General features: G+C 35.3%; 1 protein-coding gene across 2 annotated transcripts in view; it reads left to right on the forward strand.

Annotated features, from left to right (window-relative positions):
- The window catches only part of Hsd17b4 (hydroxysteroid 17-beta dehydrogenase 4), an 87427-nt gene extending 85005 nt beyond the window's left edge, over positions 1-2422 (forward strand). For both annotated transcript variants that reach the window (XM_010633889.3, XM_010633888.3), the window contains one exon: positions 1517-2422. In XM_010633889.3, the coding sequence (XP_010632191.1) occupies positions 1517-1606 (90 nt within the window). In that variant the 3' untranslated portion in view covers positions 1607-2422. The remainder of the gene's footprint in view (positions 1-1516) is intronic.
- Positions 2423-14261: the final 11839 nt, after the last annotated feature.

The raw sequence follows: 14261 nt of genomic DNA on the forward strand, positions 1-14261 counted from the left end.
CAGAGAATGGAAGCTGAAGAGCTTTCTGAAGAGGATAGGGAGTGTCAGCAGCAAATTGAAATAAACGAAATCCTAAAAAAATGGACAGAGCTACAAACATTTGTAGAGAAGATCCACCCAGACAGAAAAAGCCAGTCATTGCACTCACTTAGGAGAAAAAAATAAAGAAATAGAAGAAGAGGAATGGAGTAAAAGCAAGGCTGGAAGACAAGATTACTCAAGGTTGGGAACTGGTAAGGAAGACAGGGAAAGAAGAAAGAAACAACAAGAACAAAACAAAAAAACTAGAAATGGTGTTCATATTCATATAAAAATAAGAAAAGAGAAAGAAGAGGAAAAGGGAAAGACAGGAAGAAAAGAAAAAACAAACATCTACTCCAAGACATGTCTCTGCTATCACTGGTTGACAGAGGGGGCAGACAGACCCAGGATCTGTGTTGATTGATCCCAGCAAGGCAACAGTAGAATTACAGTGGCCTTCAGTTTTACTGAAGTCCAGTATGCTTTTGGCTTGTGGCTTGTGGCTTCTGGTTGTGAGGCTGGGACCCGAGTTGTTCAGTACATGATGCTCCGGGTGCCTCCTGCTAGCTTGTACTTGGTTCCCTGATCTTGGGTTTCCCCCACGGCTGCCTCTCACCCTGACACTGGGAGCTACTAGATGGAGCCAATGTTCAGTCACTCTGAATTGTAACTTCACTTGGCTCCTTTCCAAAATGGCAACTGGTCAGTCACTTTCTCCTGGGGGATGTCTGAGCTGGAATAACTCACCAGCCCCTGCATTCTGCAGTGTCCACTGCTCCATTTCCCTGGTGCATTTCTCCACGAAGGATTTGGGGATCACCAGTAGTTACTGTGTGTCTACAGATTTGAGCTGCCCCTCCCATGCCATGATCTGTTGCTCAGAAAGAACCCGCAGCTTCCCACCTTCTTCTTCTGCATTGAGGTTTCTCTATGTTCTCCCCATGGGCTCCAGTTCTCATTTCGGGTCCTTGCTGGGTCCCGGGGACCCAGTTCCCTCCTTCCTCTCTTCCTCATATTACTATATTAGACTCCAGATCTCAAAGAGGCAGTTTCTCTGCTGCTCACCACTCCACCATTTTCTCAGAAATACTAGTCAGCATTATACCAAATTATCTTATTATATGCTTTTTTATTTTGTGAAAATTTGATAAACATTTTAAATCTGATTTTGAAATTCTATAAATTTATTAGGAATACAGTATAAGCTTTTATTCATATGGCTTGAAATTCACATGTAAGAAGAGAGTAAATATAGGAAGGTACGTTGGAATAGGGATCCCAGGCCTTTCAGTTCAGATAGATTCTGTGGTTTTTCTGGACTGCACAAGAGTCTTTTTTTCCTCATTAAAAAATTTAAGTGCTGTGTATAATTGTTGTTATTACTAAATAAAAAAAATGCCTCAATTGTGTTTAGTCTGAACAGTTGTCTTTTAAAAAAAGAAGTAAAAAGTGACGTGATAACACTTGGTACTCTCTTTCCCTCTTTCTTTTCCAGGCATTCTTCAGTGGCAGACTGAAGGCCAGAGGGAACATAATGCTGAGTCAGAAACTTCAGATGATTCTTAAAGACTATTCCAAGCTCTGAAGGACACACTACACTGCTAAGTGAAAATAGAATACTGTACCCAAATATGCTTGATGATTCTGCAAAAGTGATCAAGACTAAGATATAGGAGAAATTGCCTACATTTTCAGATTTCAGATAATTTTAGATTTTCATTTTCTACTGTTTTTCATAATTATTTTTGCAAGGAACTATGAGCTAGCTCCTAATTATCCTCCTGTTCTTAGATCTGTAGCTTCATAATAAAACATTTTCATCCAAATCCAATTTCTATAGAATTATTGATAACACTGATAAGTTAACAGGAAAATTAAATGAATAAAAGCCACCTTGGTACATTTTACACTTTTTTGTTATCTAATTTATTGATATGTCTGTTTTAAGATGAATTTCCCTACGTGTACTCTTTTTTCACTCTTTGGTATAATAGGGTTCTGCTTTAAGTAATAGAGAATTCCCATATGCTTTTCTCTCTTTCCCCTTCTGTTTTGTTGGAAATTCTGTATTTTCACATAGTGTTTGTAAATGTACAAGAGATAGTAATATCTTAGTAGAAGAGATATTACTATCTTAATCAGTAACCATAAGGATAACCATTAGCAAATACTGTCATGGAATAATTTTTCCTCAGATTTACCTCAGATGAATGTGCCCAGATTTTATTGTGATAGGTTGTCTGGAGAAGTGAGTAGCATGGAGAAATGAGCAGCAATCAATGGGAGGCTAGGTTCAGGCATGGGGTATGTTTCAGATTTTTAGCTCTGGGAAAAGTATATGTGGGCTGCTGTTACAGGCTGGGTTTTCTGGGAAGCAGATTTTGAGATGAAGATTCATGGGCAGAAAGTTGATTTGGGAATGTTTTTAGGACCCATACCTATCAGGAGAAACAAAGGAACCAGGTGTGAAAGGGTGACAAGAATAGGTAGATTGAGGGAACTGAATTTAGGGATCAGGCAAGTTCTCAGAAATTTAGAATTGTAATATGTAGAACAGTGATGGAACATAGTAGATATTATTACTGTATTACTGATTTAATGAACAACAGAGGCACAGAAGGAAAGTTACATATTTGCCAAATTTGCCTTGGTTTCATGAGCTCTCTAAAATGTAAAATAGATCATAATTCAGAGTGACCCACCATTCTACCAATGGAATTTTTAAAAAGCAACGACAATTTTAAGTACTGATCTTTTATTGTACTAAAAAACTGTTGAGCTTGGAAAAGCTTTGTGTCTCAATACAAATAGCTTATCAAAATAAATCAAATGACACCATACATTAATGACAAAGTGTTGATTATACACCATAGTTATTCAAAACTTATGTTAAGATGTTTTAATAATTTTACCCACCTCTATAAATCTTAAAGATCAGAAATCTACTTGTAACCACATTTGGCAGATTTTTTTGGTACCAGGGATCAAACTCAGGTCCTTGTGCTTACCAGGCAGGCGCCCAAACTACTGAGCTAAATCCCCAGCCCTGGCAGATTATTAATGTTCCTTAACCCTTCTGTAATTTGATAATGTCGAATGAATTACCCTCAATTTGTTACTTTTCTTTTATCTTCTAGTAAGAAGTATATTAACTTCTTAATGAACCTATTCACTGTCTTCTTTATGACTTCCTTTGCCCCCAACAAAGTTCATTACAGATTCAATACCCTAGGCTTTTACTGGGAGCCTGTTCACATAGGCATCATTTCCCTGAACACATAGCAAAATTTTAAATTCCTAGAAGAAAAGTAGGTGTTTAGGATAAACCATATTATATATACAAACAGTTGGATACAGAGAGCCTCTCAGTAAGGGAGTGGTCGGAACCTTCCTGAAAAAAGTTTGAGATACTAGCCATGGATCTACCTTGAAAGAACACTTTTCTAATATCCTCAAGGCCTGTGTGATTTTACCTTTTATTCATATAGGATCAGCCCCACCCAAACTACACATGGAAGATAATTCAGATGGATAGCAGAAGAAATTTGGAGCACTGGATAGCCATATCATAAGTTTCCACCTGAAAGGCTTTTCAGTTCCCTTAAATTGTTTTTTCACTTTATCATCAGTTAGTAAAATCCTATATAATCCTTTAACTTTCCAAGTGTGTTACCTGTGTGTAGCTCTTTCAACCAGTAATGATAGAACAATGTCTAAGTTCGTATACAACTTTGTGTGTGTATTTTAAAGCAACCTGAAAAGACTAATTTCTTTAATTGGGGGAAAATAGATTTAAATACCACCACAAAATTTTAACATTTTTTATGTCAGAGTACATGATAATTTGATTACACGATAATCCAGTTCTACTGAGAAATTCTGAAGTTGAGAAACCTCAAAAGCTTATAGTTACAGAAAATGGTATTCTGAAGATAACAGATTTATATTATATATGTACAATAATAGCTGAAGTTGCCTAATTACTAGGGTTAACTGCTTTAAAAATGCGATAGCTGATAAAATGTTGATGTACTAAATTTCTAAATTTAATATAAGAGCTGTCCTGGAACCCATCTTTTATGAAGTTGGTTATATAACTTAAGCTCGTAGCTAACAAAGAACCATGTGTTAAATGAATATATGATGTTGGGAGCAAGGGCTAAAGGATGTTTTTGAAGGTAGTATGAAAAAAACACGTAAAACTAAACCAGAAAACAGAATAAACTCATCACTAGCATCATTTGAAATGAGGTTAGTTTTTTGCATCTTAATATCTTTGTCATTAAACAAGAGTTAAATCAGAAGTTGGCAAACATTTTCTGTAATTGGTCAGATAGCAAATATTTTGGGTTCTGGCCACATATGTTTTCTGTAGCATTTGCATATATATTTCAATATATATTTAATGTATTATATATTAATCTATAATGTATGGATTACACATCAATGTATATAAATTATAGACATATATTTAAAAATTTAACGTGTATTGTGTATATATAATTTTAAAATACATATTTAAAATTTTATAATGTATTTTAAAAATATAATTTAATAAAATTATAAAACCACTTAGTTTGCTGGCTTCTCAAGAAAAGGTCGAGGGTTTAGATTTGGCTTTTAGATCAAGACCTAGCACAAGTGTTGAGAGCCATTGGTTTAGAAAACATTTTTTGAGACAGTGTCTTGCTATGTAGTTCAGGCCAGCCTTGAACTTACTGTGAAACCCAATAAGTTCACCAGCCTTGAACTCATAGTGATGCTCTTGCCTCACCCTCCAAGTGCTGGAATTACAGGCATGTGCCACCATACCTAGAAGAAGACAAAAATTTAAACTGTTCTGAGAACCCATATTACTTTTAATAGTCACTGCCAGATGCCATCCTAATTTTGGGTCTAGTGGCTGGGCCCTGTGGTGCTTCCAGAAGCTTTGGGCTTGTGACTGCTTCACAGAGAAGAGGTTAGGTCCCTCAATACCCTGCAGCTTTAGGACCAGTGGTTACCATATCCACAAGCCTGACCTACATTTCCTACTGTACAGGAGTCAACCTATAGTTTTGAGACTAGATTCTCCTGCCCAAAGCCACAATATCACCAGTTGCTATCCCTTGGGTTACCATTTGCATCTCATAGCTACAGAAATCCCCAGAAACTCCTGTATTCAGCCATGGGGAACTAGAGATTTCCATTCACAAACTGTTTCAGGTGACCATGGCCAACTTCCCCATACTAACACAAATTTAGCCTTTCCCTGCAAAAAACCATAGGTACCACAATATAGCAAAAGAAATAAACATACAGATAAGCACACAGAGAACCTCTCTAATGTCACATAATACTCAAAATATCACAAGTCCACCACAACGACAAAAATGTAAAAGTTATTAGAGAATAGCAATGAGTCACAGGTAAAAATTAGAATTGAATTAGAATTAAAGCAGACTTATCAACACAAATATTAAAGGCCAGAAGTTCTTGGAGGTATGCCCTAGAAAATAAGTTCTGAACCCAACTTATATGTCCTGTGTGCAACTTTTTTTCAAAAGTGATAGAGAAATAAAGTATTTTCATGACAAGCAGCAGCTCAAAACAACATTAAAAAATTTTTTAAGGAGAGCTGGTGATTTAGCTCAGTGGTTCTGTCACCTGCCTTGCAAGAGCAAGGTCCCAAGTTTGATCTCCAGTACCAAAAAAAAAGAAAAAAAATTTTTAAAAGGATATCTTAGAGACAATGAAGCCAACAATTATAGCAGATAACAGAGAATGACAATACCTGGCATGAAAAGCAGCTACACACAAAGGGGAAAATAAGGAAATCAGAAACAAGAAAATTATGCAATGACAGGAATAAGTTAATGCCTGTCAGTAATACCTCTCAATATGAATGGTGTCAGTTCCCCAATTAAAAGGCAGATTGGCAGAAGGAACTAAGAAATAAAACCCAATGATATGCAGTTTATAAGAAACTCATTTAGTTCAAATACCAATTCACAGAGTAGAAATCAAACAATGGATAAATACAGTCCATGAAATGGGAATCTGGAAAAAAGCAGGAACAGCTATCCTAATTTAAGACAAAGTGGATTTCAAGCTAAACTGATAAGAGACAAGGTCACTACATACTGGTTAATGGAACAATTCAATAGGATGAGATAATTATAAATAGGCACACCAAACACTGGTGTACTCAACTTCATAAAACATATTGGACATGAAAAATCATATAAACACTAATACAATAGGGGACTTCAATACCCATTGTCACAAATAGATCAAGTAGACACGAAAATACTTAGGAATTAACCTAACCAGGGAATTAAAAGACTTCTACAATGAAAACTATAAATATTCTGAAAAATGAAATAGAAGAGAATATCAGAAAATGGAAAGGTATTTCTTGGTACTGAATAGGCGGGACTAATTAGTAATAATGGCTATAGTTCCAAAACTATTATACAGATTTAATGCAGTCCCAATCAAAATATCAATAGCTTTTTTTCACAGAACTACAGAAAAAAAAATCAGAACATTCATATAGAACCCAGAAGAGACCTAAGCAATTCAAAGCATGATGGACAAGGCAGGAAGCATCTCAATGCCAGACTTCAAATTATTCTATAAAGCTACAGTGATAAAAACATGATATGAGCAATAAACAAAAATAACAATAACAAAACAAAATCCCCCAACCCCCCTCCGCCTTGACATGTATGGATTAATGGAACAGAATAAAGGATGCAGAAACAACTCCAGGCACACTCAGTGACTTTTATCATTGATAAAGGAGCTAGATATTTTTGCTGGAGGCAAGATAGCCTTGAGAAATGGTTCTGAGAGAACTGACTATCCACATGCTAAAGATTAAATTAAACTCTGTATCTCTCATCATGCATTAAACTAAAAAATGGATCAAATAACACTAAAACAGAAAGAATCTGCTGGAAGACAAAATAGGTAAAACTCTTGAAAGCATAGGTATAAACAAAGACTTTCTGAACTAGAAATAATACCAAGAATTAAAGATGAGCTGGCCAGGGAGTCAGCTCAGTGGTGCCATGCCTGACTTGCAAGTGCAAGGTCCTGAGTTTGATCCCTGGTACTGGGGGGAAAAAGCCACAAAGATGAGATTACATCACATTAAAAAGCATCTGCACAGCCAAGGAAACCACCAACAGAAGTGGTTGAAGGTCAAGAGACAGGCAGGTGAAGAGACAGCCTACAGAATAGGAAAAATATTTTTTGCCAGCTACTCAGACATGGGGCTAATATCTAGAATACAAAGGAGTAAAATAAATTAGAACTGCCAAAATAAAAGTCCTAATTAAAAAAAGGGGGGCAACTAAAATGGATACTTCTTAGAAGACCTATTGCAAATGGCCAATAAATAATTAATGGCCAATTAAATAAAGGCTTAATATTGCTTGTCACTAGAGAAATGCAAATTAAAACAACACAGAGTCCATCTCCAGAAATAATGGCTTTTTTCAAGATATCAGAGAACAGATTCTGAAGAGGCTTCAAAGAAAAAAATGGCATTTCTTTATGGTTGGTGTGAGTGTCAGCTGGTATAGCCACTATAGAAATTAGCATTGAGATTTGTCAAAAAATAAAATTAGAAATTTCATTTGACCCATCTAGCCCCTTTCTAGTTAATATAATAATAGTATAATAGTATAATAATATAATAATAGGGATACATGCATACTTACGTTTATAGCAGCACAATTTGTAATAGTTAAATCTTGGAAGCAGCCTACATGTCTATAAACATGAATGGATAAAGAAAATAGACAATGTAGCACCACTTTGCCATAAAGAAGGATAACCATGAGTTTTGTAGGAAAATGTATACACCTGAGAGAATAATATTAAATGAAGTAAATGAGGCACAAAGTTACAGTATGACATGGTTTGTCGTATATAAGAAGCCCAATATATAGTAAAGTACAAAATAAAAGATACAAAAGTAGGGAGATTTTCCTCAAATGGGAAGTGAATCAAGGGATGGAGGTGTGAGGGAGAGGTGAGGAAGGGGATGGAAAAAGAATTAAGATGTGTCATGTACGTGTGCCAAACCCCGTGAGCAATGTAATAATTATGTACTACAAACGTAGTAATAAAAAATAAAAATTGAAAAAAATTTAGGAGAAATGAAGTCTTTTTTTAATAAGCGGAAACTGAAGGAATTTATCAGCACCTGAGATAGTTCTACAAGAAATACTAAGGGAATCTTCACTAGAAATGATATGATGATAGCTACCATTTGGAAAGCACATGAATACAGAAAACTCTCTAGAAGAAGAGCATAATAGAGTATCAAACCTTTTTTATGACAGGAAACCACCAAGGCACAAACATAATAAGAAGTGCAACTTTACAAAGAATGTATGAAAGAAGTGGAAAGAACAAAATGATAGCAGGAAGTTCATGCTGATCAATAATCTTGAAAGCAAATGGTTTCATATTTTTTCATTAAGTTTATTGGTACATTTTAGGTATACATTGCAGTTACATTCATCATTGGGAACTTGTACCTTTATGTGATGTATCTTAGGTTTTTCCCTTCCCCTAACCTCCCTTCAACTGGTGTGAGAATTATAAATAAGGATCCAAATGTATAATTGATAATGTGAAATAGGAAGAAAAGGTCTAAATGGGTAGGAGAAGTGGGAGGGGTAGGGGAAAGGAAAAAAATATGAGAAAAGGAAAAAATGGAAACAGTCTTTGTAAATAGGGAGGGGTGCAGGGGTTAAAGGGATTCATAGTTTTTGAATCAAGATATATACAGGTACAAATTCCATATGAGTGTGATCATTATGTATATCTAAATTGTACCAATAAACAATGATAAAAAAATTTTAAAAAGAAAATACATGTATCAGGAAAGTTAATTTCATATACCAAAACAAAAAACAACCGATAAAATATAAATTTTCCAGAATAAGGAAGAAAATGGATTAAACTAATCAATCAAAAGACTGATAAAATGGATTTTAAAAGACCCATATAAATGTTGCCTATAAGACACTCACTTCATTGTAAAGTTACACATAGGCTGATGGTGAAAGCTTGGAAAGAGTTATACCATGCCAATAGAAATAAAAAACAAGCAGGAGTAATTATACTTATGTCAGATAAAACAGACTTTAAAAATTAAAAAGACAAAGAAGGTCATTATATATTGTTAAAAAGATCAATTCAGCAAAAAGTTATAACATTTGTAAATACATATGCACTCAACATGGAACCACCAAAAATATAAAGCAAATATTAGATTGTAAGAGAGGAACTGATTCCAATATAACAAGTGGGTATTTCAGCACCCCATTTTCCTCAGTGGTCAGATCATTCAGCTAGAAAAATCAACAAAAACACATCTGAGTTTAACGATAATGTAGAGGAAACAAACCTAAGAGACATTTGCAGAACTTGCCACCTGACACCAACAGAGCACACAAGGAACACTTGCCAGGATATTCCATATATTAGGCCACAAAACAAGTCTCAGAACATTTTAAACAATTGAAAGCAGATCATGAATCTTTGAATAAAATGGACTAAAACAAATTAATAACAGGAATAATGGAAAATACAGAAATATGTTGGAATCAAATAACATACTTCTAAATGACCAAAGGGAAATTAAAAGAAAAAGGAAAAAATATCTTGAAACAAATTAAAAAGCACACATATTAAAATCTGTAGGATTCAGCAATAGTACTACTAATATGAAAAAAAAAGATCAAGCAGAAACAAGTTACTAGAAGCAAATGAATAATGAAAGAGCACAAAAGATGTGAATAAGACTAAAACAATAATATGTAAGATCAATAAAATAAAGAGCTGGGTTTCTAGAAAGATAAATAAAATTGTCCCAACTTTAGCTTGACTAACCAAGAAAAAATGAGGTAAGACTCAAATAAAATATGAGTTGAGTGATATGTAACAACTGATAGCACTGAAATTTAAAGGATCATAAAAAAACTACATTCTAAAATTGGAAAAACTAGAACCAGTGATAAATATCCGAACAATACAGCCTACCAAAATTAAAACAAGAAGCTGAAAATCTAAACAGACCAATTTATACAATTTAAGAAGTTATTAAATGCTTCTACCTAAAAAAAGCCCCAAACCTAGTGTTTTGCTGCTTAATTCTACAAAACATTTAAAGAAAAACTGTTCTCAATTCTTAAAAGTAACTAGAATATTGAGCTGAAAGAAACTCTGCCAAACTCTTTTTGCAAGGCCGGCATTTCCCTGAAACAAAAATACAAGAAAGGTACAGATCCATATCCCTTATAAACATAGGTGCAGACATTCTCAGCAAACACTAGCAAGTTGAATTCAGTAGCACATCAAAAAGATCAGACATTATGATTAAGTGAGATTCATCCTAGGGATGCAATTTTGGTTCAACATATGCAAATTAATACATATGATATAATACATCACATAATGAAGGTCAAAAAATATTTTAATAGATACTGTAAAAGCATTTGATAAGTTTCAACATCCTTTTAGGATAAAAACTTTAAGAAATTAAGCATAGGAGGAATACACCTCAAAATACATATATGAAAAACCTACAGGCAATGTCATACTGAATGGGGGAGAAGAAAATATATTTTCTCCAATATCAAGAAAAAGACAAAGATCTCCACTATCATCATTCTTAATTAGTATTTGAAATCTTAGCAAGACCTACTAGACAAGGAAGAAAAAGGACATACAGAACTAGTTTCAGTAGTGCCTGAGGATGTCCCCACAGACTGATAGGGGCCATCATTTCATTGTATGAGTACCCCCAGGGTGCACCCCAAACCACCATTGTCTGTACAACACCTGCCCGAAATGCTGCACTGTCCCCACTCTGCCTGCAGAGGCAGTGGGTCTCTTCTTCCACCTCATCTGACCAAGGCCCATAATCACTAATCATGGCCAAAGAATTGAGACTACATTACGCATCTAGCTAGAATTAAAGCCAACAATGCACAACAAACTAACACTCCAAGACATGTCTTCAGGACAAAGTCATTTACTAAAAAGGTCACCCCCCAAAAGTGGTGTATAATTCCACCTGAATTACCTCAACATAGGGAGAGATCATCATAACTCTCTAGCAACAAATTCCAAATCTAAATGAAATCCTGATAAGAATTTAAAAACTGTTTATAATAAAGCCCAATAAAATCCAAGAGAATACAATTGAATAATTAAATGAAATTAGGAGGCAACACAAGGTATAAATGAGAAGTTCAACAAAGAGGATTTTGAAAAAGAACAAATCAAAATCTTGGAATCAATGGAGTAAATAAACAGTCTACAGAACGATAGAAAATATTTGCCAGCTATTAATCTGACAGAGGGTTAATTTCTAGAATATATAGATACAATAAAACCTTGCTTTCTGATAATAATTTGTTCTGCTCATAATCCAAAGCACTTGCATATTGAAAGAGATGGGGGAGGGAGAGGGAGAGCATGCACGTGCACCCCACCAGTTGTGATCATGTGATGATATTTGGTGTCATGTACTACTCATATTGCAGGACATCTCTCATTTATCAAGTTACAATTTCCTAGAAATGTTTGCTCATCTTGCAGAACATTTGCAGACCAAATTACTTGCAATCCATGGTTTGACCTTAACTAAAAATGTTAATAAAGATCAAGTGATCCAATAAAAAATTAGCAAATGACTTCAATAGACTTGTCTCAAAAGAAAGACAACCAATAAATGTATAAAAACAAGGTATGCAATATCATTAGCCTTCAGAAAAATGCAAATCAATACAATGGGATACCATCTCTCCCTCAATTTGAAAAGCTATTATGAAAACAAAAGAAAAATAAATGCTTCCAAGGATGTGGAGAAAAAGGAACACTTATGCACCACTGGGAATGTAAATCAATATAGCCACTATACAGAACAATGTGGAGTTTCCTCAAAAACTAAAAATGGGAACTGTCCTACAGCCTAGTTGTCCCACTTCTAGGTGCACTTGGTCACCATACCAAAGAGATACCTGCATATTCCTGTTATGGCAACATTATTGACTATAGTTAAGATAAAGAATCAGCCTAGGAGCTCCTCAGATGAATAAAACAGATGAATAAAAAATGTGGTTTAAATATACAGTGAAGTATTGTTTAGTTATAGAAAAGAATGAAATCTTGTCACAACAAATGGAACTGGGGGACACTATGTTAAGTGAGAAAAATAGACATAGAATGACAAACGTTGAATCTTCTCTTTCATATGTGGAAATGGGAAATAGTCCAGTCCACCTGAAAGTGGAATACTGATTAGTAGGAACTGGAAAGGTTTTTTGGGGGGAGGGTGGAAAAAAAGATAATTGAATTTGATCAGTGCATCCTATATGTTTGTATAGATATCACACTGAATTCCATTGCTATGTACTATTAATACATATTAAAAAAGAACAAATAAAACACTTAAATTATCATAGGATTCAAATTTCTACATCATGTTAATGAAAATGTTTAGTCAATACCCATTTCCTAAGTTCAATGAGAGTTCTAATTTAATAATTAGCTAACAAGAAAACTGTTATTTAAAGTCTCATTTAAATTCATTTCATTGAATACATTTGAAAATCAGCTCAATAGGCAGGAACACAAATGAAAACTTTAGAAGCTCTGGTAATCAAATAGGGCCTGTTTTGATTCTCCACTCACACTGTCAAAGAGTGAGTGTCATCATGATAGTTAATTCTAAGGAGAGCATTAACTTGCACTCTGGTTCCTCTTCAGAGCCAATAAATCTTTTGCCTTTTACTTGTCACCAGAAAGATATCTGATATAATAAAATATTGATCTAATACAGCTGCAATAAAGAGACTCGTACAATGACTCAACTGAAAGACATATGCAGGCAACTAGGAGTAGTTCCCTAGTTTTGTGAGGCACCTTACCTGCTCAGGCTATTCCCTTTCTCACTTGAAACAGCTAGTTCAATGACAGTCTATGTGGGCTGAAAACTCATTTTATTTATTTCTCAAGGCTTACCCTAATAACAGGGCATTTCATGGCCACATTGCTTTTTAGCAGAGGGTAGACTAGGTTATTGCCAGAGGTTTTCTAGTTTCAAAATCTCTGTAGTCCATGAATATAAAGTTCCATCCTTACTCTGAAACCATGCATTTTAGCTATATAATAAGAATTATACTATTTACATATGCTCAGTTATTTCCCTTCCTGCTTATAGTGAAAAAAATCCAAAGCTGCACCAATACATCCATGTAATTATGGGGATACAAGGGTGATTAATGATTTTCCTAATCAATTTTGATGTGACATTATGATTTACCTGAATTATAATATCTATCATCTTCACTTCAGCTTCTTCTTTTATCATTGCATTCCATCTACAGGTAGAAACATTCTTTTATTATTGATACATTCCCCCCCCATACAAACATTCAAGGTAAGTGTGGCAGCCCAGCCATCACAACATGAAACAGCCTGAGTTGGGGAGTGAGGATTAAGAAAGGAAAGAACACTCAAGCCTGAGTGGAGACCAAGAGAAGTCTGCTTTATTTTACAAAACATCCCTTTTTAAAGGCATATCAGAGCCTGGGCCCCTATCCACAGCAGGAAGGAGAGCCACATCTGCTCCTGACCCAGCCGCCATTGCTCAAATGCTGGGAAGGCAGCTGAGCGGGTGCCCCTGAACCCCCATAAGCCCCCTCACCCCCACACTCTCAGACCTCCTGACTGTGCGAGTCTTTGGACCCACTCTGCAGAGGCAGAGGTGGTCATGAAGGGTATTTGACTGAATTCCCAACTTTGAACATCTTCAAAGAAAGGGCCTGCGAAACCTGTAATAGAACATTGTGGAGTTCAACCATTCAGAAGGTTGGGAAACTCAATCTGGCCTTGCAGCCCGAGGTCAGTCTGCATCATGGGGTTCAGCTATCAGCTAACTGAGATCAGGGGTCTTGCATCCTCCATCTGTCTGAGCCATTAAATGGTAAATACACTATACTGAAATTTAGTTCACTGCAGACATGCTCTGGACTGCTTCTTGATTTCAATTTAATTCAAATGATTTAAGGGTGATAGGCTAGTGACTACCACCGGTGGTCAGTGTGAAAGTTGTGCTTGATCTTAATGTGTTGCTGATTGTATCAGTTGGGATGAAGCATTGCAGTTGATTTGATGAGCTGTTTTCTCTGATGTTATGAAGATGAGAATGTCTGTGGGTCATTAGAGAC

Source organism: Fukomys damarensis, unplaced genomic scaffold (assembly GCF_012274545.1).
Source record: "Fukomys damarensis isolate Sample0158 unplaced genomic scaffold, DMR_v1.0_HiC HiC_scaffold_9, whole genome shotgun sequence".
Lineage (NCBI taxonomy): Eukaryota > Metazoa > Chordata > Mammalia > Rodentia > Bathyergidae > Fukomys > Fukomys damarensis.